Source organism: Pristiophorus japonicus, chromosome 4 (genome assembly GCF_044704955.1).
Source record: "Pristiophorus japonicus isolate sPriJap1 chromosome 4, sPriJap1.hap1, whole genome shotgun sequence".
Lineage (NCBI taxonomy): Eukaryota > Metazoa > Chordata > Chondrichthyes > Pristiophoridae > Pristiophorus > Pristiophorus japonicus.
In genome coordinates, this window is record NC_091980.1 from 270253063 (window position 1) to 270279340 (window position 26278).

The 26278-nt window shown below is 44.9% G+C and overlaps 1 protein-coding gene across 1 annotated transcript in view; it reads left to right on the top strand.

Moving 5' to 3' along the window:
• Positions 1–17764: 17764 nt before the first annotated feature.
• Positions 17765–26278, top strand: part of LOC139263409 (protein kinase C epsilon type-like) — a 321784-nt gene continuing 313270 nt past the window's right edge. Inside the window, exons 1-2 of the mRNA XM_070879471.1 lie at positions 17765–18110; positions 18291–18715. Coding sequence (XP_070735572.1) covers positions 18371–18715 — 345 coding nt within the window. The 5' untranslated portion in view covers positions 17765–18110; positions 18291–18370. The remainder of the gene's footprint in view (positions 18111–18290; positions 18716–26278) is intronic.

Consider the following 26278-nt stretch of genomic DNA (forward strand, 5'->3'; position numbering starts at 1 on the left):
AAGTTCCTGGAGTGGGACTTGAATCCACAGTCTTCTGACTCACGGGTGATTGTGCTACCCACTGAGCCACAGCTGAAACTATGATAATATTAACGTATGATAATATCATCACTGTATGATTAACTCTGTGACACCTTTTCTGCAAGATTGGCAAAAATTTAATCTGCACTGGATTTCTGGGCAATAACACTGCTCTAGCTGTACAGTAATTAGTACTGGACACTCTCTAATCCACTGCTGATAACTTCAATAAACACATACACGAAAGACAGGCACTGGCAACATAAAAACTGACCCAAACTGAATAGATAATATTTCAACCTATGAGTTTTTTTTTAAATGGTGGGAATATAAGATTAAAAGATACGAGATATGAATGGAAGCAATAGCACAGGATAACATTTATATGATAAAGTTGGGATCGAGTTATAGCCAGGGCTGTAGTGATACCTGCCCTCCTGTATGGCTCAGAGACGTGGACCATATACAGGAGATAATGAATGTAAAGACTTGTTACCGTAAACTGCCTCAGGTGTAAACCTGATCCAACTTTATTTGCGTCCAAAGTAACCTGCGTGACATGGTACCTGCGCTTATATACCAGTGACCACGCACGCGCGTGTACAGCCCGATGACCTCTGACAGTGGCGCCCCCTGGTGGCTGGCGTTTCCAAGCATAAATACATAACAACATCCCCTTTCAAGATCTTAATATCAGTCTTTTTACAAATTAAGACGGTCTGGGGCTTTCCTCTCACGGGTTGATTGTCTCAGTTCAATCTCAGTTCTAGGCAAGCGTTCTGAATCAGTTGTGACTGAAGGCTGAGTAACAGATCTGATGGGAGTGGTAATGATCACATCAGAGACTGGATGTCCAGTTTCAATAATGACAGCAAAGTCTTCTGATGAATGACCATTGGTTGGTTGGTCACTGACTGCATCTTCCTCAAGTGGTTCCAGTTCATCCGTCTGTCGCAATTTTATCTGATCAACATGTTTCCTGCATGTTTGCCTGTTCTTGAGCATGACAATAAACACTCTGTTACCCTCCTTAGCTGTAACAGTACCGGCGATCCACTTTGGACCTTGACCATAGTTCAATACATAAATTGGATCATTGAGAGATGTCACGTGACACAGCAGCACGATCATGATACCCTTGCTGACTTTGACGTCTGTTTTCAACACGATCATTCAAATCCGGATGAACAAGAGAGAGCTTGGTCTTGAGACTTCTCGTCATCAGTAGTTCAGCAGGGGAGACCCCTGTAAGCATATGGGGTCTGGTCCTGTAACTGAACAGTATACCGGACAAGTGAGCCTGCAGTGAACCCTGAGTTACATGTTTCATACTCTGCTTGATCGTTTGAACAGCACACTCTGCTTGACCATTAGAAGCAGGTTTGAATGGGGCTAACCTCACATGTTTAATACCATTGAGCCATTGAGTTTCATGAACTCTTAAAACTCCAAACTTGTGAAGCAAGATCCGTTGTCAGGCAAACCATGAGTAGCAAACATGACACAAAGGCTCTCGATAGTAGCTGTAGACGCATTCGATGATATAATAATACACTCTATCCACTTTGAATATGCATCCACCACAACAAAAAATGTCTTTTCCAGGAAAGGGCCCACAAAATCGATGTGGATCCTCGACCATGGTTTAAATGGCCACGACCAAAGACTCAGCGGAGATTCCGTTGGTACTTTACTTAGCTGCATGCAAGTGTTGCACTGATGCACACATGATTCCAGATCAGAGTCAATTCCAGGCCACCTTACGTGAGCCCTAGCAATGGCTTTCATCATGACAATACCAGGATGAATGCTATGTAGTTCACGTACAAATTTTTCTCTACCTTTCTTAGGCATGACAACACGATTGCCCCACAGTAAACAATCTGACTGAATGGACAGTTCATCTTTGCGACGGTTGTAAGGTTTGGTCTCATCACACATTTCCATAGGTATTGCAGACCAATTACCACTGAGGACACAATGTTATAGGGTCGTGGCTGGTCTAGATCCTAACTTGTTAAGCAGTGACAGGGGGTCCTTCACTCTCAAAAGCATCCATTACTAACAGTAGATCTGCAGGTTGAGGCGTCTCCACCTCAGGTGTGGGCAACGGCAGACGACTCAGTGCATCGGCACAATTCTCAGTGCCAGGTCTATGACGAATAATATAATCATAGGCAGACAATGTCAATGCCCATCTCTGGATACGGGACGATGCATTGGTATTAATCACTTTGTTTTCTGAAAACAATGAAATGAGTGACTTATGATCCGTTTTGAGTTCAAAACGAAGACCAAACAGGTACTGATGCATCTTTTTGATCCCATACACACAGACCAAAGCTTCTTTTTCTACCATGTTGTAAGCTCTTTCCGCCTTTGACAAACTTCTCGAAGCATACGCAACAGGTTGTAGCTTACCCGACTCATTTGCTTGTTGGAGTGCACAGCTAACCCCATATGATGAAGCATCACAGACCAATACAAGACGCTTACACGGATCATAATGAACAAGCAACTTGTTTGAACAGAACAGATTCTTAGCTTTCTCAAAGGCTCTATCTTGAGACATACCCCAGACCCAGTTGCCGCCTTTTCTGAGTAGCACGTGCAGTGGCTCTAACGAAGTGTTCAACCTGGGTAAGAAATTACCAAAGTAGTTGAGTAGCCCAAGGAATGAACGCAGCTCCGTCACATTCTGAGGCCTGGGTGCATTTTTGATGGCCTTGGTTTCTGAGGCCTGATGCCATCAGCAGCAATCTTCCTCCCCAGGAATTCAAATTCAGGTGCCATGAAGACACACTTTGAATGTTTCAGCCTGAGCCCCACTTTGTCCAGACAATGTAGGGCTTCTTCAAAATTGTTCAGATGTTCAGTAGTGTCGCAACCTGTGACCAGAATGCCATCTTGAAACATGGCAGTTCTAAGAACGGACTTCAGTAAACTCTCCATATTCCTCTGAAATATGGCTGCAGCCGAACGAATTCCAAAAGGACACCTGTTGTAGACAAACAATCCTTTATTGGTGTTGATGCAGGTGAGTTTCTTTGAAGTGTCGACAAGCTCCTGTGTCATATAGGCCTACGTCAGATCTAGTTCAGTGAACGACTTTCCACCAGCTAGCATGGCGAACAGGTCATCAGCCTTCGGTAACGGGTACAGATCCTGTTTTGAAAATCGGTTAATCGTAAACTTGTAGTCTCCACAAATCCTGACAGTGCCATCACTCTTCAACACAGGAACAATAGGACTGGCCCACTCGTTATACTCAACCGGTGATATGACCCCTTCATGTTGGAGTCTGTCAAGCTCAATTTCAACCTTCTCCCTCATCATGTAGAGAACAGACTGAGCCTTATGATAGGCAGGTCTTGCATCCGAATCCAGGTGAATCTGTACCTTGGTTCCAGTAAAATTACCAATGCCCGGTTCAAACAAAGAAGGAAACTTCTTCAACACTTGGGCACACGAGGTGTCATCCACCGATGACAATGCTATGATATAATTCCAATTCCACTTGATTTTCTCGAGCCAATTCCTGCCGAACAGCGTTGGACCATTACATGGGTTGATCCATCACAGTAGATCATGAACCACACCATCATATGACATCTTGACGACTGCACTGTCAATCACTGGTATGAGTTCCTTAGTGTAAGTACGCAACTTGGCATTGACTGGACTCAGCTTAGGCTTCACCGCCTCAGTGTCCCACAGCTTGTCGAATGTCCTTTGGCTCATTATCGACTGACTCGCACCCGTGTCCAGCTCCATTGATACAGGCACGCCATTCAGCTTCACATTAATGATTATTGGCTGGCTTTTTCCCAAGAACGAATACAGACCATACACTTCCTCCTCGGATTGTGTATCCGGGCCAGCACTGGACTGGTCATCATCAACAATGTGATGAGCGGCAGGATGCTTGCTCAGTTGTGGGCACATTCTCTGAAGGTGCCGCACTTTCGAACAGCCATTACAGGAGTACTGTTTAAACCGACACTGATGATGCCGATGATTGCCCCCACAATGCCAACAGGGCGAAATCGGATTCGTAACAGTTGGCGGACTTTGAGCAGCTGCAGGTTTCACATAAGCAGTTGAGTAGGCCTTGCCATAAGCAGCTCTGCCAGACAACGACACAATCTTGTTTACAGTACTTGCCGTGGAGCTCCGACTCTTCGATGATAGCTGCCTCAAATTATCATCAGTCATCATGCATGCCTGGGCAGTCGCGATGGCCTTACTCAAATCCAGCTTCTCTTCAGCCAATAACTTCCAAAGAATCACATCGTGGTTGATGCCTATCACGAAGAAATCTCGCAGCATGTCCTCCAAAATGTTCCCAAACTTACACGGCTCAACAAGACATCGCAGGTCGGCGACAAATCCCGACACATCTTGGCCCTCAGCACGATCATGCGTGTAGATGATGATCCCCTCTTTTGGCTTAAGATGGTCATGTACCAAAGTACACAAATCCCCATATTCTTTATTCGGTGAACATAAAGGCGAGAGAAGATTCTTCATGAGGCCATAAATTTTTGGACCACAAACGGTGAGGAAAACCGCCCTGCGCCGAACTGCATCCATTTTGTTGACCACAAAGTACTGATCCTGGTGGTTGATAAAATCCGCCCAATCCTCACCATCCATGAATCTCTCCAGAACTCCAATAGTGCCCATTGTACGTGCGAAGGTTCGTGAGTTACCTCGTCGCCAAATGTAATGAATGTAATGACTCACAGACTTGTTACTGTAAACTGCCTCAGGTGCAAACCTGATCCAATTTTATTCACACCCAAAGTAACCCGTGTGACATGCGCACACGCCCTGCAGACCAATGATCCGACAGTGGTGCCCCCTGGTGTCTGGTGACCCCAAGCATAAATACATAAACCAGGAGACACCTTAAACCGCAGGAGAAATACCACCAACGATGTCTCCGCAATATCCTGCAAGTTCCCTGGGAGGACAGACGCACCAACATTAGTGTTCTCGATCAGGCCAATATCCCCAGCATCGACGCACTGACCACACTCGACCAGCTCCGTTGGGCGGGCCACATTGTTTGCATGCCCGACACAAGACTCCCAAAGCAAGTGCTCTACTCGGAACTCCTACACGGCAGGCGAGCCCCAGATGGGCAGAGGAAATGTTTCAAGGACACCCTCAAAGCCTCCTTGATAAAGTGCAACATCCCCACCGACACCTGGGAGTCCCTGGCCAAAGATTGCCCTAAGTGGAGGATGAGCATCTGGGAGGGCACTGAGCACCTCGAGTCTCATCGCCAAGAGCATGCAGAAAACAAGCGCAGACAGCGGAAGGAGCGTGCAGCAAACCAGACTCCCCACCCACCCTTTCCTCCAATGACTGTCTGTCCCACCTGCGACAGAGACTGTAATTCCCGTATTGGACTGTTCAGTCACCTGAGAACTCACTTTTGGAGTGGAAGCAAGTCTTCCTCGATTTCGAGGGACTGCACGTGATGATGTTGGTAGCCAATTATACAGATTAAATCCCACAGGTTTTCAGAATGTTGTTATATCATATAGTAAATGAACTTGGTAAAGAGGTGAGGAGATGGATTTAATGATGCGCTACATCCCCCGTGGGTTGGTTGGAGGCATTGAGTGCTAATTACTCGACAATTGTACAGCATGGGCTACACTGTTGTGCTGAGTGCTTTGAATATTTTGTAACAACAATCTTTCAAAGGAAAATAGTTACACTGAAAAAAATGACGTGTGGTGATATCTCTATATTTTATGGAAGTGACAATCATTCTTAGTGCAATATCATAATAATTATCTTCAAGTTCTATCCAATTATTGGAGACTGGTTATCCCTAATAAAAAAATGTTTGAAGCTCCGCTGAAAACCTACTGAGTAAAGTAAGCCAGATAGAGCAAGGTTCGATTCCCAGTCTGTCTGTTGGATTAAAGATCTCAGTTGGGCAGTTATTGAGATTTTACCCTGGCCCCATCCTCCACTATGGAAGGCGACCTTACAGATAACAATTAATTATTCAGTGACTGCTGTTCAAAAGTACAGGCCTGTGAATATTGATGGGATCGACTTATGGCTTTGATGCCTTTCAGGATGGCACAGCCTGCTTATAAGTGAAGCGCATCCACTTGGGCATGGTACTGGGGCATCCAACATCAGTGCAACAGTAACCTAGCAAAGGTCAGTTTTTTCAGAAATGAAGGGAATACAATTGTGGAAAAAAGGAAAGGTTTTAATATGAGCAAGAAAAATATCCTGAACCATCACTGATTGATGATCGATTCACCAATTGCCATGTGCTCACTATTCTTAATATGCAAAGCCTCCTCATCTTGTTATGATGGCTCGTATGACTATTGTCCCTTTCATGTAGAAAAGCGTCAAGCGGACTAATTGTAATTACTTATACCAATCAGCTCATCCTGTACTTTACATAAATTATGAATAATTTGATCAGTTTATGAATGTAATGAGGGCAGAGTTGGCTAGAGTGGACTGGGAAAAGAGATTAAAGTGTAGGAAGGTTGATGAATAGTGGTGTACATTTAAGGAGATATTTCATAACTCTCAAGAAAAATATATTCCAGTGAGGAGGAAAGGGTGTAAAAGAAAAGATAGCCATCCGTGGCGAACTAAAGAAATAAAGGATGGTATCCAATTAAAAATATGGGCATACAAAGTCGCCAAAACAAGTGGGAGGACAGAAGATTGGGAAGCTTTTAAAAGCCAGCAAAGAATGACAAAAAAAATGATTAAGAAAGGGAAGATAGACCAAAAGTAAACTAGCACGAACAGATAGCAAGAGTTTCCACAGGTATATAAAAAGGAAAAGAGTGGCTAAAGTAAATGTTGGTCCCTTAGAGGACGAGACCAGGGAATTAGTGATGGGGAACATGGAGATGACAGAAACTCTGAACAAATATATTGTATCAGTCTTTATGGTAGAGGGCACTAAAAATATCTCAACAGTGGATAGTCAAGGAGGAACTTAACACAATCACAATCACTAAGGAGGTGGTACTCAGTAACATAATGGGACTAAAGGCAGATACATCCCCTGGACCTGATGGCTTTCATCCTAGGGTCTTAAGAGAAGTAGCAGCAGGAATAGTGGATGCATTGATTGTAATTTGCCCAAACTCCCTGGACTCAGCAGAGGTCCCAGCAGATTGGAAAACTGCAAATGTAATGCCCCTATTTAAAAAAGGAGGCAGACTAAAAGCAGGAAACTATAGACCAGTTAGCCTGACATCTGTGATTGGGAAAGTGTTGGAGTCCATTATTAAAGAAGCAGTATTAGCAGGACATTTGGAAAAGCATGATTCAATCAAGCAGAGTTAGCATGGATTTATGAAGGGGAAATCATGTTTGACAAATTTGCTCGAATTCTTTGAGGATGTAACGAACAGGGTGGATAAAGGGGAACCAGTGGATGTATTTGGACTGAGAACATAAGAACATAAGAATTAGGAACAGTAGTAGGCCATCTAGCCCCTCGAGCCTGCTTCGCCATTCAACAAGATCATGGCTGATCTGGCCGTGGACTCAGCTCCACTTACCCGCCCGCTCCCCATAACCCTTAATTCCCTTATTGGTTAAAAATCTATCTATCTGTGATTTGAATACATTCAGTGAGCTAGCCTCAACTGCTTCCTTGGGCAGAGAATTCCGCAGATTCACAACCCTCTGGGAGAAGATATTCCTTCTCAACTCGGTTTTAAATTGGCTCCCCCGTATTTTGAGGCTGTGCCCCCTAGTTCTAGTCTCCCCGACCAGTGGAAACAACCTCTCTTCCTCTATCTTGTCTATCCCTTTCATTATTTTAAATGTTTCTATAAGATCACCCCTCATCCTTCTGAACTCCAATGAGTAAAGACCCAGTCTACTCAATCTATCATCATAAGGTAACCCCCTCATCTCCGGAATCAGCCTAGTGAATCGTCTCTGTACCCCCTCCAAAGCTAGTATATCCTTCCTTAAGAAAGGTGATCAAAACTGCACGCAGTACTCCAGGTGCGGCCTCACCAATACGCTATACGGTTGCAGCAGGACCTCCCTGCTTTTGTACTCCATCCCTCTCGCAATGAAGGCCAACATTCCATTTGCCTTCCTGATTACCTGCTGCACCTGCAAACTAACTTTTTGGGATTCATGCACAAGGACCCCCAGGTCCCTCTGCACCGCAGCATGTTGTAATTTCTCCCCATTCAAATAATATTCCCTTTTACTGTTTTTTTTTCCAAGGTGGATGACCTCACATATTCCGACATTGTAGTCCATCTGCTAAACCTTAGCCCATTCGCTTAACCTATCTAAATCTCTTTGCAGCCTCTCTGTGTCCTCAACACAACCCGCTTTCCCACTAATCTTTGTGTCATCTGCAAATGTTGTTACACTACACTCGGTCCCCTTTTCCTGGTCATCTATGTATATTGTAAACAGTTGTGGTCCCAGCACCGATCCCTGTGGCACACTACTAACCACCGATTTCCAACCCGAAAAGGACCCATTTATCCCGACTCTCTGCTTTCTGTTAGCTAGCCAATTCTCGATCCATGCTAATACATTTCCTCTGACTCCACGTACCTTTATCTTCTGCAGTAACCTTTTGTGTGGCACCTTATCGAATGCCTTTTGAAAATCTAAATATACCACATCCATCGGTACACCTCTATCCACCATGCTCGTTATATCCTCAAAAAATTCCATTAAATTAGTTAAACATGATTTCCCCTTCATGAATCAATATTGCGTCTGCTTGATTGCACTATTCCTATCTAGATGTCCCGCTATTTCTTCCTTAATGATAGCTTCAAGCATTTTCCCCACTACAGATGTTAAACTAACCGGCCTATAGTTACCTGCCTTTTGTCTGCCCCCTTTTTTAAACAGAGGTGTTACATTAGCTGCTTTTCAATCCGCTGGTACCTCCCCAGAGTCCAGAGAATTTTGGTAGATTATAACAAATGCATCTACTATAACTTCCGCCATCTCTTTTAATACCCTGGAATGCATTTCATCAGGACCAGGGGACTTGTCTACCTTGAGTCCCATTAGCCTGTCCAGCACTACCCGCCTAGTGATAGTGATTATCTCAAGGTCCTCCCTTCCCACATTTCCGTGACCAGCAATTTTTGGCATGGTTTTTGTGTCTTCCACTGTGAAGACCGAAGAAAAATAATTGTTTAAGGTCTCAGCCATTTCCACATTTTCCATTATTAAATCCCCCTTCTCATCTTCTAAGGGACCAACATTTACTTTTGTCACTCTTTTCCGTTTTATATATCGGTAAAAGCTTTTACTATCTGTTTTTATGTTTTGCGCAAGTTTACTTTCGTAATCTTTCCTTTCTTTATTGCTTTCTTAGTCATTCTTTGCTGTTGTTTAAAATTTTCCCAATCTGCTAGTTTCTCACTAACCTTGGCCACCTTATACGCATTGGTTTTTAATTTGATACTCTCCTTTATTTCCTTGGTTATCCACAGCTGGTTATCCCTTCTCTTACCACCCTTTTTCACTGGAATATATTTTTGTTGATCACTATGAAAGAGCTCCTTAAAAGTCCTCCACTGTTCCTCAATTGTGCCACCGTTTAATCTGTGTTTCCAGTCTACTTTAGCCAACTCTACCCTCATCCCACTGTAGTCCCCTTTGTTTAAGCATAGTACGCTCATTTGACACACTAGTTCCTCACCCTCAATCTGTATTACAAATTCAACCATACTATGATCACTCATTCCTAGAGGATCTTTTTCTAGGAGATCGTTTATTATTCCTGTCTCATTACATAGGACCAGATCTAAGATAGCTTGCTCCCTTGTAGGTTCTGTAACATATTGTTCTAAGAAACAATCCCGCATGCATTCTATGAATTCCTCCTCAAGGCTACCCCGTGCGATTTGATTTGACCAATTGATATGTCGGTTAAAATCCCCCATGATTACTGCCGTACCTTTTTCACATGCCTCCATTATTCCCTTGATTATTGCCTGCCCCACCGTGAAGTTATTATCTGGGGGCCTATAAACTACGCCCACCAGTGACTTTTTCCCCTTACTATCTCTAATCTCCACCCACAATGATTCAACATTTTGTTCCTTAGAGCCAATATCGTCTCTCACAACTGCCCTGATATCATCCTTTATTAACAGAGCTACCCCACCTCCTTTCCCTTCCTGTCTATCTTTCCGAATTGTCAGATACCCCTGTATGTTTAATTCCCAGTCTTGGCCACCCTGCAACCACGTTTCTGTAATGGCCACCAAATCATACCCATTTGTAATGATTTGTGCCGCCAACTCATTTACTTTATTTCGAATGCTGCATGCATTTAGGTAGAGTGTTTTAATGCTAGTTTTTAAACCATGATTTTTAGTTTTAACCCCTCCTGCAGCCCCTTTATATTCATACATATTGTCCCTTCCTATCACCTTGTGGTTTACACTTACCCCAGTGCTACTCTGCTCTGTTGCCTCCTGCCTTTTGCATTCTTTCTTGGGGTCCTGTTCATCTGAGCTCTCACCCACTCTAACTAGCTCAGAGCCCTCTCCTGGGTTCCGAATACTCCTTGCATTGAGGCACCGAGCTTTCATGCATGCCTTTTTATTACACTTTGACCCTTTAGAATTTTGCTGTTCAGTGGCACTTTGTTTTTTGCCTTGGGTTTCTCTGCCCTCCACTTTTACTCATCTCCTTGCAGTCTTTTGCTTTTGTCCCCATTTTGTTTCCCTCTGTCCCCCTGCATTGGTTCCCATCCCCCTGCCATATTAGTTTAACTCCTCCCCAACAGCACTAGCAAACACTCCCCCTCGGACATTGGTTCCGGTCCTGCCCAGGTGCAGACCGTCTGGTTTGTACTGGTCCCACCTCCCCCAGAACCGGTTCCAATGCCCCAGGAATTTGAATCCCTCCCTGCTGCTCCACTGCTCAATCCACGTATTAATCTGAGCTATCCTGCGATTCCTACTCTGACTAGCACATGGCACTGGTAGCAATCCCGAGATTACTACTTTTGAGCTCCTATGTTTTAATTTAGCTCCTAGCTCCTTAAATTCGTCTCGTAGGACCTCATCCCTTTTTTTACCTATATCTTTGGTACCAATGTGCACCACGACAACTGGCTGTTCACCCTCCCTTTTCAGAATGTCCTGCACCTGCTCCGAGACATCCTTGACCCTTGCACCAGGGAGGCAACATACCATCCTGGAGTCTCGGTTGCGGCCGCAGAAACGCCTATCTAGTCCCCTTACAATTGAATCCCCTATCACTATCGCTCTCCCACTCTTTTTCCTGCCCTCCTGTGCAGCAGAGCCAGCCACGGTGCCATGAACTTGGCTGCTGCTGCCCTCCCCTGATGAGTCATCCCCCTCAACAGTACTCAAAGCGGTGTATCTGTTTTGCAGGGGGATGACCGCAGCGGACCCTTGCACTACCTTCCTTGCACTGCTCTTCCTGCTGGTCTTCCATTCCCTAACTGGCTGTGGACCCTTCACCTGCGGTAAGACCAACTCGCTACACGTGCTACTCACGTCATTCTCAGCATCATGGATGCTCCTGAGTAAATCCACCCTCAGCTCCAATTCCGCAACGCGGACCGTCAGGAGCTGGAGGCGGATACACTTCCCGCACACGTAGTCGTCAGGGACACTGGAGGCGTCCCTGATTTCCCACATAGTACAGGAGGAGCATAACACTTGTCCGAGCTCGCCTGCCATGACTTAACCCTTAGATTAACTTAAATTGGCAACAACAGTGCTAAAAATTACTCACTGATATAGAAGATAAAAAAGAAAAACTCCTTACCAGTCACCAGCCAATCACTTATCCCCTTGGCTGTGACGTCACCTTTCTATTTCTTTCTACTTCTTTTTGCCTTCTCCCTATAGCTGCACAAGCTCCGCCTTTATAGGCCTCTCTGACTCACGGACTCCCGACTCAGCGACGCACCTCCCGACCTCGCAGCCTTTTGTAGGCCTCTCTGACTCATGGACTCCCAACTCAGCGACGCATCTCCCGACCTCGCTGCCTTTTCCAGAAGACATTTGACAAGGTGCTACATAAAAGGTTACTGCACAAGATAAAAGTTCATGCGGTTGCGGGTAATATATTAGCATGGATAGAGGATTGGCTAACTAACAGAAAACAGAGTCGGAATAAATGGTTCATTCTTGGGTTGGCAATCAGTAACTACTGGGGTGCCGCAGGGATCAGTGCTGGGACCCCAACTATTTACAATCTATATTAATGACTTGGATGAAGGGACCGAGTGTAACGTAGCCAAGTTTGCTGATGATACAAAGATGGGTGGGAAAGCAAGTTGTGAGGGGGACACAAAGAATCTGTAAAGTGATATAGACAGGCTGAGTAAGTGTGCAAAAATTTGACAGATGGAGTATAATGTTGGAAAGTTTGAGGTTATCCACTTTGGCAGAAAAAATAAAAAAGCAAATTATTATTTAAATAGAGAGAGATTACAAAATGCTGCAGTACAGCGGGACCTGGGGATCCTGTGCATGAAACACAAAAGGTTAGTATGCAGGTACAGCAAGTGATCAGGAAGGCCAATGGAATCTTGGCCTTTATTGCAAAGAAGATGGAGTATAAAAGCAGGAAAGTCTTGCTATAGTTATACAGGGTATTGGTGAGGCCACACCTAGAATACTGCGTACAGTTTTGGTTTCCATACAAGAAAGGATATACTTGCTTTGGAGACAGTTCAGAGAAGGTTCACTCAGTTGATTCCGTAGATGAGGGGGTTGACTTATGAGGAAAGGTTGAGTAGGTTGGGCCTCTACTCATTGGAATTCAGAAGTATGAGAGGTGATCTTATCGAAACGTATAAGATTATGAGGGGGCTTGAGAAGGTTGATGCAGAGAGGATGTTTCCACTGATGGGAGAGACTAGAACTAGTGGGCATAATCTTAGAATAAGGGGCCGCCCCATTTAAAACTGAGAGGAGGAGGAATTTCTCCTCTCAGAGGGTTGTAAATATGTGGAATTCGCTGCCTCAAAGAGCTCTGGAAGCTGGGTCATTGAATACATTTAAGACAAAGATAGACAGTTTCTTAACCGATAAGGGTTATGGGAAGCGGGCAGGAAAGTGGACCTGAGTCCATGATTGGATGAGCCATGATCGTATTAAATAGCGGAGCATGCTCGAGGGGCCGTACGGCCTACTCCTGCTCCTATCTCTTATGTAATGGCATGGAAATAACACTACAGAATTTTTTTCTTACTTTAAGCAAACAAAGAGAGGAAAGCTAAAGGATTGGGTTGCATGGTGATGTATACCTGTAGGATATAGGCTTGAATCTGGTTAACACTGCTGGAATGAAAATCTTGCCTCTCTGGCATCTGCCTGAGTCCTCCATAAAAATATTAAGCCCAGTCAACCAAAGTCTCTAGCGTAAAACTGCCCGTAATTAATTGGCACCAATTTGCTAATCTTACTGTAGAGTCAGAAGGATGAGAAGCATGGAGACCATACTGTGGGGATTGGTTTAATAGCCTGAGATTAAGACATTGATAGCGATAGAACAGAAGGAACATTTACCTTGCACATAACCTGTGCTAATCTAGGATTGTTTGATGTTAACATTAGCTACAGAAAGTAGGGTGATGCTGATTCGCAAGTAATGTCATCCCTTAGCTTGATGAGCACAACAATGAAAAGACATTGTATCACTTGCCACTTTTATTGCTTTCTTCCCGATGGGAATTCTTACTTGTCACTACTATTCCCTTACAAAAAAAACTGGAGGGCAAATAATTTTCAGGTTTAGGCTATTGCTCTAGTTGCATTAACATTATTTAAAACCAAAGAGATGAAAAATAAATCAACATAATTAAAAAAATATATTCAGCTTTGGAAATGAGCCACGTGCCATCAAGAAAATGTCCAAACCTGTGTTAACAGTGCAGTAATTTCCAAATCCAGCAGATGGTGCATTAGTGATTGGTTGCCACAAGCTGTGAGACATTCATGCACTGTGTATATGGAACATAGCCAAGGAAAGCATTAAATCTCAAACAGCCCTGAATATTGGTTGAGATTTTGAAATCCCCAAAATAATTCTGACTTGTCCCCATTGTTTCTCCTCCCAGTTCGCTGATATCTCGGATAACCTTCAACATGCATTACAATCCAAATTAAATTACTGCATATCAGTTATAAAAAAATATATATCCCTTGAATCTCATCTGCCTTAATTAAATGTGGTTCGGGATTCATTTGAAAAATTAAACCATTGCAAAGAATTGTCATTAATATCATGTCTCTTTTAAATGTTTCAGTTTAAACAGTTAGTGCTGATAATAGAATTCCAAGAAATCAGCCTGGAGAAGTTGATGAGCCTGATTGTGAAAGGGAACTCATTAATCTTGTTACAGATGCCTTCAATGCAGGGGGTTTGGGTTTAAACTCTGCATGTTAATTCCACACCCACACACTGCTGGGTGAATTCATTGCTCTAGCCCACTTCTCTGATGATGTCATCAGAACTCACTGCATTTAATTTAATATTTCTCTTTGCATTTCATTTCTTTTGGATTTTTTAAATTCAAGACAGTCTCTTGTGCTGCATTCAGTGTTGTGCTGTGTTGAGCGCTGAACTGATGCTAAAACAGTAATATAAACGCACCAAACATGGATAGAGAATTGGCTGGCGAACAGAAAGCAGAGAGTCGGGATAAATGGGTCCTTTTCGGGTTGGAAATCGGTGGTTAGTGGTGTGCCACAGGGATCGGTGCTGGGACCACAACTGTTTACAATATACATAGATGATCTGGAAGAGGGGACAGAATGTAGTGTAATAAAATTTGCAGATGTCACAAAGATTAGTGGGAAAGCGGGTTGTGTAGAGGACACAGAGAGGCTGCAAAGAAATTCAGATAGGTTAAGCGAATGGGCTAAGGTTTGGCAGATGGAATACAATGTCGGAATATGTGAGGTCATCCACCTTGGGAAAAAAAACAGTAAAAGGGAATATTATTTGAATGGGGAGAAATTACAACATGCTGAGGTGCAGAGGGACCTGGGGGTCCTTGTGCATGAAACTCTTATCCCAAAAAGTTAGTTTGCAGGTGCAGCAGGTAATCAGGAAGGTGAATGGAATGTTGGCCTTCATTGCGAGAGGGATGGAGTACAAAAGCAGGGAGGTCCTGCTGCAACTGTATAGGGTATTGGTAAGGCTGCACCTGTACTGCGTGCAGTTTTGGTCACCTTACTTAAGGAAGGATATACTGGCTTTGGAGGGGGTACAGAGACGATTCACTAGGCTGATTCCGGAGATGAGGGGGTTACCTTATGATGATAGATTGAGTAGACTGGGTCTTTACTCGTTGGAGTTCAGAAGGATGAGGGGTGATCTTATAGAAACATTTAAAATAATGAAAGGGATAGACAAGATAGAGGGGGAAGGTTGTTTCCACTGGTCGGGGAGACTAGAACTAGGGGGCACAGCCTCAAAATACTGGGGAGCCAATTTAAAACCGAGTTGAGAAGGAATATCTTCTCCCAGAGGGTTGTGAATCTGTGGAATTCTCTGCCCAAGGAAGCAGTTCATTGAATGTATTCAAGTCACAGATAGATAGATTTTTAACCAATAAGGGAATTAAGGGTTACAGGGGGCGGGCGGGTAAGTGGAGCTGAGTCCACGGCCAGATCAGCCATGATCTTATTGAATGGCGGAGCAGGCTCGAGGGGCTAGATGGCCTACTCCTGTTCCTAATTCTTATGTTCAAATTGAACCACGGCAGCTGGGGAGTTTAAATTCAGTTAATTAAATAAATCCGGAATAAAAAGCTCGTATCAGTAATGATGGCCATGAAACTACCGGAATGTCGTAAAAACCCATCTCGTTCACTAATGTCCTTTGGGGAAGGAAGTCTGCCATCTTTACCTGCTCTGGCCTATATGTGACTCCAGACCCACAGCAATGTGGTTGACTCTTAACTGCCCTCTGAGGTTCAAGGCGACGGTTCATCACCACCTTCTTAAGGGCAATTAGGGATGGGCAATAAATGCCGGCCTTGCCAGAGATGTCCACATCCCCAAATCGAATAAAAAACACATTGGCAATATCAAAACTTGCACTGGTACCACTACCACCTGGAAAAAGGGTAACTTGCTATTTGTAACTTTGCACACTGGCTACAGTATAACTGTAGGTGAGTAATACCATCCCCAAAACCCCTTGCGTCATGCATGCATATGCTAAACCTCATTCAACCATCATTTTAAATCCTGCCACCATTTCAACTAATGCTGGCGCTCGTGGAAACCAGCCCCAGCATGAGTTGCCATCTTCAGGTGACACGTAAGAGTAGAAAATTGTATTGAGAAAATACTGTCACGAGTGTGCATGCATGAACATGTAGCATATAGCTTAAAGAATGGGATGGGCTGGGCTGTAATACAGATGCCTCAGTGGCCAATTTTGCTGCATTTGCAGTATTTTTGTTGGGAAAGCCCACCAGTAATAAAATTAACTTTTTATAGGAAGCAATTCATAGAGTTACATTACAAAGCAGCTTCTGCTTTAACTCATTTTCACGTATATGTTAGTGCCATTGTCATTATATAAATATAATAGTTGTTTCCATACCCATAAATTTGGTCAGGCGGGAATTGTGACCAGCTTTTCTTGTGGTATTTATAAGGTCTCATGCCTGTGTATCCTTTTTATATACTGTGCTTTAAAGATATTCTGCGAAACAGGAATACTCTTTGTTGAAACATCTGTAACGTAGTCAAAGCACAGTGGTAGATTTGCAATAAAAAAACTGCAAATGTTGGAAATCGTTCTGGGGAGCAGTCTACATCCAACACACGAACCTGTCTTTTTTCACATTACAAATGCTGACGAACCTGCTGTTTATGTGCTGGAGTTATTGTTTATTGATGTTTCGCTTTGTCCAACAGAAGCACACTCTGAAAGGAGATGGATGGTTGTTTACATCCTCATCGTGACTGTGCCACACGCCGGACGAAATCTCTCTAAAGAGACCGTGGCTTCATTGAAAGGCAGCATATTTTTGGCTTTAGGTTTAACAAATATTGCGAGAGTTCCCGGGTGAGTTTCTGCCATTGGCTCTGGTTACGTCATTGAGGTGCAGGACTTAAGTGGAATGACAAAAAAATACTACAGGGCGTCCTAACTAACCCTCCTCTTCTACCCATGTCACTTCAAATTGGCTACTTGCAGGACCACCTCATGAGACAAATACTATTGTTAATAAACGTGCACGGTGAGCAAAACAATATGTTCGACTGCAGGACATAAAATGTGTTTGTCTCACCCAATACTGACTGTCACCTGACCAAATAAACCCCACCCAACAGGTGAAGCTGGAGAGCTCCCCACCCCCAGTGCAGGAGGGGGCGATTGTCAATCATCCATAACTTGATACAATTGGTTCTTCAGCTGTCATTCCTCAACTATTGCTCCCGCCCAGCTAATCACAATTAAAGCGGGCTCTAATTGGCTATTTGTAACGCCAATTAGTTACACACGGGAGTTGGAAGTTGTCTGGGAGTTGTAGTTCCGAAGTTCAACATCGTCAATGACTAAAGGAAGGCAGGACTACAACCCCCAGAATACTTTGCAAAATATACAAATAAAATAAGCACAATTGTGATTTTAAAAAATACTGATAACAAGGTTTGCTACTAAAGATTGATGTATTCATTCAAGATACGCATCTCTTAAGATGAAACAAGGCTCTTTCGGTGTGTGTTGCTTAATTACAAGCCGAACACTTCGGCAATTGACACACGGAAATTTGACGTTTGATTGCTTCCTGCTTCTCGTTACCCAAATGACATGAAATAACAATTGGCCCCCGATCGCTCAGATTGAACAGCTCGGTGAAACTGTTACAACTCAGGGCAGTGGAGCAGGTAAATACGGATCATCATCATTAGATCACTCTGAAGATCTCTATCTAAAGAAAGTGCCCTTGTGGGAGGGAATTCGAATCGACTCCACAGAAACCTGCTTTAACAAAAAAAAGGACTTTGAAGCGTGCAAGGAAATCCAGACACCTGCAATGATTACTGCTGCCGGACTCGCTTTGTTGGGTAAGAACATGAACACACAAATAAGTAACTCCGGATAAAATCAGGAGCGCAGAAAATCCGGATTCTCTCTTCCTGCAACATTCAGCATTAACTTTTCTCCGTGGTCAAAGTAATCTGTGTGTTTTTTTTTGTTTCTAGTAGTTTTGCTACTTTTAAGTATCTCTTGTCTTTGACTTTCAGATCTGTTATAATAACAAGGGCCGCTTGTCGCGATTCCCTCTCTAACCCGGGATATTGTAGCACGGATTGCATCTCCGAGAATGGTGCTTTTCAGCGGATCTCTGAAAGTGAAGATCGGAGAGGCTGTGGATCTGAAACCAACCCGATGTGCCCTGAGGCATTCAATATCCAGCAAAAATTTCCAGTTACTGGATCCATATGTGATGGTGAAGGTAGACAACCGGAGAGTCGGACAGACTGTCACTAAACAGAAAACCAGCCAACCCACTTTTAATGAGGACTTCAGCACCCAGGTCTGGAAAAGCAGTGAGATCGAACTGACCGTTTTCCACGACACCCCCATCGGATACGATGATTTTGTGGCTAATTGCACCTTACAGTTCGAGGAATTGCAGAAAAATGGCACGAAAACTTTTGAAGGCTGGGTAAGCTCTTGCAATCAGAGTCCTTTGACTTTTGTCCAAACTTGCTTTTTGTTAGTCATTAGAATATTGTTCATACAACACTAAAAGGGAAAAGCTTTTAAAATATGCAGGCAGTTTTTGCAAATGGAAATCACCATTATTCTATAGTGAGATTTTTTTGGATAATCTTCAATCCATATATATTGGTTTAATATATGCTAGTACCCACTACAGTTTATTTAAAAGGATATTCTTGTCTTTCAAAACACATTTTTTTAGTAGGTTAGTAAATAGGACACTATGATCAGAACATCCCTTCTTTTGTTAACATGAATTAAAATAACTTGCATGAAACACAAAATCAAGGAAAGAAAGTGTTGAGAAAGTTTGAACAGTGGCAGAGTAGTGACCAGATTACAGTAACTAAAACTGCCAAGAACTCTTAAATGAGGGAAGGAAACCTGCCGAACTTACCTGGTCTGGCCTGTATGTGACTCCAGATCCACAGCAATGTGGTTGACTCTTAACTGCCCTCTGAAATGGCCTCGCAAGCCACTCAGTTGTAACAAAACTGCTACGAGAAATAATAAGAAAAAAACCAGACGGACCACCCGGCATTGACCTTGACACCAGCTACAGACACAACAACGGCACACCCAACCCAGTCGACCCTGCAAAGTCCTCCTCATCAACCTCTGGGGACTTGTGCCAAAATTGGGAGAGCTGTCCCACAGATTAGTCAAGCAACAACCTGACAAGAACATAAGAAATAGAAGCAGGAGGAGGCCATTTGGCCCCTCGAGCCTGCTCCGCCATTTAAGTGGACCTGAGTCCATGATCGGATCAGCCAGGATCGTATTAAATAGCAGAGCAGGCTGGAGGGGCCGTAGGGCCTACTCCTGCTCCTATTTCTTATGTTCTTAATAAGATCATGGCTTCTCTGATCATGGACTCAGCTCCACTTCCCTGCCCACTCCCCATAACCCTTTACTCCCTTATCGCTCAAAAATCTTTCTATCTCCACCTTAAATATATTCAATGACCCAGCCTCCACAGCTCTCTGGGGTAGAGAATTCCTTATTCTAAGACTATGTCCCCTATGAGTGGAAATATCCTCTCTGCATCCACCTTGACGAGCCCCCTCATTATCTCACAAGTTTCAATAAGATCACCTCTCATTTGTCTGAACTCCAATGAGTATAGGCCCAACCTACTCGACCTATCTTCATAAGTCAGCCCCCTCATCTCCGGAATCAACCCAATGAACCTCCTCTGAACAGCCTCCAATGCAATTATATCCTTTCTTAAATACGGAGACCAAAATTGTACACAGTACTCCAGGTGTGGCCTCACCAATACCCTCTACAGTTGTAGCAGGACTTCTCTGCTTTTTATACTCTTCCCCCTTGCAATAAAAGCCAACATTCCATTTGCCTAATCATACTCAGAGTCATACTCGGAGAATCATACCTTTCAGCCAAGGTCCCAGACACTTCCATTACCATCCCTGGATATGCCCTGTCCCACTGGCAGGACAGACCCACTAGGGGTGATGGCACAGTGGTATACAGTTGGGAGGGAGTGACCCTGGGACTCCTTAACATTGACTCCCGACCCCATGAAATCTCATGGCTTCAGGTCAAGCATGAGCAAGGAAAATTGCTGATTACCACTGATCACCCTCCTTCAGCTCGTGAATCAGTACTCCTCTATGTTGAATACCACTTGGAAGAAGCACTGAGGGTATCAAGGGCACAGAATGTACTCTGGGTGGGGAACTTCAATGTCCATCACCAAGAATGGCTCGGTAGCACCACTACTGGCCGAGCCCTGAGGGACACAGCTGCCAGACTGGGCCTGCGGTAGGTGGTGAGCGAACCAACACGAGGGAAAAACTTACTTGACCTCATCCTCACCAATCTACCTGTCACAAATGCATATGTCCATGACAGCATTGGTAGCAGTGATCACCGCACAGTCATTGTGGAGACGAAGTCCTGTCTTCACACTGAGGGCGCCCTCCATCATGTGTGGCACTACCACTGTGCTAAATGGGATAGCTTCAGAACAGACCTAACGGCTCCAAACTGGGCATCCATGAGGTGCTGTGGGCCATCAGCAGCAGCAGAATTGTATTCCACACAATCTGTAGCCTCATGGCCCGGCATATCCTTCACTCTTCCATTACCATCAAGCCAAGGGACCAACCCTGGTTCAATGTGCAGTGTAGAAGAGTATGTCAGGAGCAGCATGAGGCATACCTAAAAATGAGGTGCCAAACTGGGGAAGCTGCAATACAAGATTACATGATTGCTAAAAAGCTGAAGCAGAATGCCACAGACAGGGCTAAGCGATCCCATAATCAACGGATCAGACCAAAGATCTGCAGTCCTGCCACATCCAGTCGTGAATGGTGGTAGACCATTAAACAACCAACTGGAGGAGGAGGCTCCATGAATATCCCCATCCTCAATGATGGCGGAGCCCAGCACGTGAGTGCAAAAGAAAAGACAAGGCTGAGGAGTTTGCAACCATCTTCAGTCAGTCGTGCCGAGGGGATGATCCATATTGGCCTACTCCTGAGGTCCCCACCATCACAGAAGCCAGTCTTCAGTCAATTCGAGTAATTCCACGTGATATCCAGAAACGGGTGAGCACACTGGATACAGCAAAGGCTATGGGCCCCGACAACATTCCGACTGTTGTACTGAAGACTTGAGCTCTAGAACTAGCTGCGCCTATAGCCAAGCTGTTCCAGTACAGCTATAACACTGGCATCTATCTGACAATGTGGAAAACTGCCCAGGTATGTTCTGTCCACAAAAAGCAGGACAAGTCCAATCCAGCCAATTGCTGCCCCTTCAGTCTACTCTCAATCAACAGCAAAGTGATTGCCCACCAATAACGTGCTCACCGATGCCCAGTTTGGGTTCCGCCAGAACCACTCGGCTCCAGACCTCATTACAGCCTTGGTCCAAACATGGACTAAAGAGTTGAATTCCAGAGGCGAAGTGAGTGTGACTGCCCTTGACATCAAGGCAGCATTTGACCGAGTGTAGAATCAAGGAGCCTTAGAAACTGAAGTCAATGGGAATCGGGGAAATCTCTCCATTGGCTGGAGTCATATCTAGCACAAAGGAAGATGGTTGTGGTGGTTGGAAGTCAATCATCACAGCCCCAGGACATCGCTGCACAAGTTCCTCAGGGCAGTGTCCTAGGCCCAACCATCTTTAGCGTCATCAATGACCTTCCCTCCATCATAAGGTCAGAAGTGGAGATGTTCGCTGATGACCGCACAGTGTTCAGTGCTATTTCCAACTCCTCAGATAATGGAGCAGTCCATGCCCACATGCAGCAAGACCTGAACAACATTGAGGCTTGGCCTGATAAGTGGCAAGTAACATTCGCACCAGGCAATGACTATCTCCAACAAGCGAGAGTCTAACCACTGCCCCTTGACAGTCAATGGAATTACCATCGCCGAGTCCCCCACCATCGACATCCTGGGTTCACCACTGACCAGAAACTTAACTGGACCAGCCACATAAATACAGTGGCAACAAGTGCAGGTCAGAGGCTGGGTATTCTGCGGTGAGTGTCTCCCCTCTTAAATCCCCAAAGCCTTTCCACCATCTACAAAGCATGAGTTTGATGGAATACTCTCCACTTGCCTGGATGATTGCAGCTCCAACAACAAAACTACCCACTTGATTGGCATCCCAACCACCACCTTAAACATTCACTCCCTCTATCACCAGCGCATGTGGCTGCAATGTGCACCATCTATAAGATGCACTTGCCAGGACGACTTTGGCAGCATATCCCAACCCGAGACCTTTACCACCCAGAAGGACAAGGGCAGCAGGTGCATGGGAACACCATCATCTCCACATTCCTCTCCAGTCACATTTGGAAGTATATCGCCATTCTTCATTGTCGCTGGGTCAAAATCCTGGAACTCCTTCCCTAACAGCACTGTGGGAGTACCTTCACCACACAGACTGCAATGGTTCAAGAAGGCAACTCACCACCATCTTCTCGAGGGCAATTCAGGATGGGCAATAAATGCTGGCCTTGCCAGCGACGCCCACATTCCATGGACAAATAAAAACAAAGTGGCAGCATGTCTTTACTGCTGAAAGACAAGGAAAATTGGATGCATTCTGCCTATAAACATAAAAAAAAATCCAGGCAAGCATTTCTTGCAGAGTAGGAGAGCTTCATGATGCATGAGGTGATACCCTGGACTAGGTCTATTGCAATACCCAAGGCTGATAGTTGAGAGCATTGTTACAAATTCAGGAAAATGTTTGATGGACAGTGATTAATTCTACAACCTGAAACTGCATGCAACATTTCTTCTGTGGCACTGATGGTCTTGTTATGAAATCCAGAGCCTGCAAACTATAATGTGTGGCTCAGTGTTTGGAACTGAATTATACAGATCAGGAAGTTTCTAAGGTCCGCATTAATATGTCCTTACTATACAGTATAAATGCACACTAGGCCTATACTTGAGAGAAGGTCACTCTGTGACCAGTTACCTTTATTACCAAGACCTCAAGTGATGGTCAGTGGAGCTTCCCCTTTTATACGTGAAAGTCCAGGTTAGGAGTGTCTCCCACAAGTTCGCCCTTTGTGGTCAATGTTCTCAAGGTGTACAACTTAGGTCAGCTTATACATGGGTTACAATGATAGTTGAATACATGACATCACCTCTTCGCCGCCGCCGCCCCCCCCCCCCCCCCCCCCAAAGTCTTATTGGGATCACAGGTTAAGTATCTCTGGTGGCTTACGCTCCCTTATAGAGCGCCTGGGTTCTGGCCTGAGTGTCTGCTGTTTGAGGTGCCTCAGGCCTGTCCGGATTGCCCACAGTGACTGGGCTCTCCTCCACTTGGTTCCGGTGTTCTGTCACCTGTATCGGAGTAAACTCTACGTAGTGTTCTTCCTCTGCTTCTTCTATGGGGTTGCTGAACCTCCTTTTAGTTTGATCCACATGTTTGTTGCAGATTTGTCCATTGGTAAGTTTAACAACCAAAACCCAATTCACCTCTTTGGTAATCACAGTACCTGCAAGCCATTTGGGCCTTGCAGTGTAATTAAGGACAAAAACAGGGTCATTGACATCAATACATCGCGCCCTCGCATTCCTGTCATGGTAGTCACATTGTGACTGACGCCTGCTCTCAATAATTCCTTTCATAGTAGGGTGTATAAGGGATAACCTGGTTTTGAGCGTCCTTTTCATTAGCAGCTCTACAGGTGGAACCCCTGTGAGCGAGTGTGGTCGGGATCTATTGGCCAACAGGAGGCGTGATAAGCGGCTTTGTAGGGAACCCCCTTGGATTCTGAGCATCCCCTGTTTGATTATCTGCACTGCTTGTTCTGCCTGGCTGTTTGAGGCTGACTTGAACGGTGCCGTTCTGACATGGTTGATTCCATTGCCTGCCACGAAGTCCTGGAATTCAGTGCTTGTGAAGCACAGGCCATTGTCGCTGACCAAGACATCCAGTAAACCATGTGGGGCGAACATTGCCCGTAGACTTTCTACTGTGGTAGCGGATGTGCTTGAATTTAAAATGGCACACTCAGTCCATTTGGAGTAGGCGTCTACTACAACCAAAATCATTTTTCCCATGGAAGGACCTGTGTAGTCCACATGGATGCGTGACCATGGCTTGGCAGGCCAGGAGCAGGGACTAAGGGGGGGCATTGCCCAGCTGAGCACATGTGTTGCACCTGCGAACACAAAGTTCCAGGTCTGCATCTATCCCTGGCCACCAAACGTGTGACCTGGCAATTGCTTTCATCATGACAATGCCCGGGTGCTCATTTGAAGTTCTTTGATAAACACCTCTGCCCATCTGGGGCATGACTACTCGGTTTCCCCACAGTAGGCAATCGGCCTGAATTGAGAGTTCATCCTTGCGCCTATGAAATGGTTTAAATTCCTCGGGGCATGCCCTGTACGTGGCTGCCCAGTCCCCATTCAGGACACATGTTTTAACTAAAGACAGTAGCGGGTCTTTATTTGTTCAGGCTTTAATCTGACGGGCTGTCACAGGTGAGCCTTCGCTTTCGAAAGCTTCAACAGCCATGACCATCTCAGCATCATGCTCAGTTGCCCCCTCAGTGATGGCTAGTGGGAGCCTGCTGAGTGCTTCAGCGCAGTTTTCTGTGCCAAATTGTGTAGTCATCGGCGGCTAACGTAAGTGCCCACCTCCTGTATGCGGGCCGATGCATTCTCATTTATGGCCTTGTTGGCCAAAAGGGACGTTAGGGGTTTGTGATCTGTCTCCAGCTCCAATTTCCTGGTGCATTTTTTTTTCCTGCATATACACATGCTCGCGCTTCCTTTTTCTACCATTCCCGTAGCCCCTTTCTGCCTGGGACAGACTTCTGGTGGCATAAGCTACCGGCTGTAACTGACCATTGGCATTCATAGAAAATAGGTGCAGGAGTAGGCCATTCAGCCCTTCTAGCCTGCACCGCCATTCAATGAGTTCATGGCTGAACATGCAACTTCAGTACCCCATTCCTGCTTTCTCGCCATACCCCTTGATCCCCCTAGTAGTAAGGACTTCATCTAACTCCCTTTTGAATATATTTAGTGAATTGGCCTCAACTACTTTCTGTGGTAGAGAATTCCACAGGTTCACCACTCTGGGTGAAGAAGTTTCTCCTCATCTCGGTCCTAAATGGCTTACCCCTTATCCTTAGACTGTGACCCCTGGTTCTGGACTTCCCCAACATTGAGAACATTCTTCCTGCATCTAACCTGTCTAAACCCATCAGAATTTTAAACGTTTCTATGAGGTCCCCTCTCATTCTTCTGAACTCCAGTGAATACAAGCCCAGTTGATCCAGTCTTTCTTGATAGGTCAGTCCCACCATCCCGGGAATCAGTCTGGTGAATCTTCGCTGCACTCCCTCAATAGCAAGAATGTCCTTCCTCAAGTTAGGAGACCAAAACTGTACACAATACTCCAGGTGTGGCCTCACCAAGGCCCTGTACAACTGTAGCAACACCTCCCTGCCCCTGTACTCACATCCCCTCGCTATGAAGGCCAACATGCCATTTGCTTTCTTAACCGCCTGCTGTACCTGCATGCCAACCTTCAATGACTGATGTACCATGACACCCAGGTCTCGTTGCACCTCCCCTTTTCCTAATCTGTCACCATTCAGATGCTGCAACACACACCCGGCCCCATAGGACGACGCATCGCACGTTAAAACAAGTTTCTTACACGGGTCATATAATGTTAACAGTTTGTTAGAGCATGCAATTTGTTATGCTCCATCAAAAGCCCTTTCCTGGCTGTCCCCCCAGACCCAATCGTGACCTTTGCATAGGAGCACGTGTAGCAAGCGGCTCTAACAGCGTGCTCAATTTGGGAAGAAAGTTACCAAAATAGTTCAGGAGCCCCAGGAACAAACGCAGTTGTGTCGTGTTATGGGGTCTGGGTGCTCTCTGGATCACTTCCGTTTTGGATGCAGTAGGTCTGATCCCGTCTGCTGCTACCCTCCTCCCCAGGAAGTCTACCTCTGGAGACCTCAAGTGATGAAGGTGGATGGAGCTTC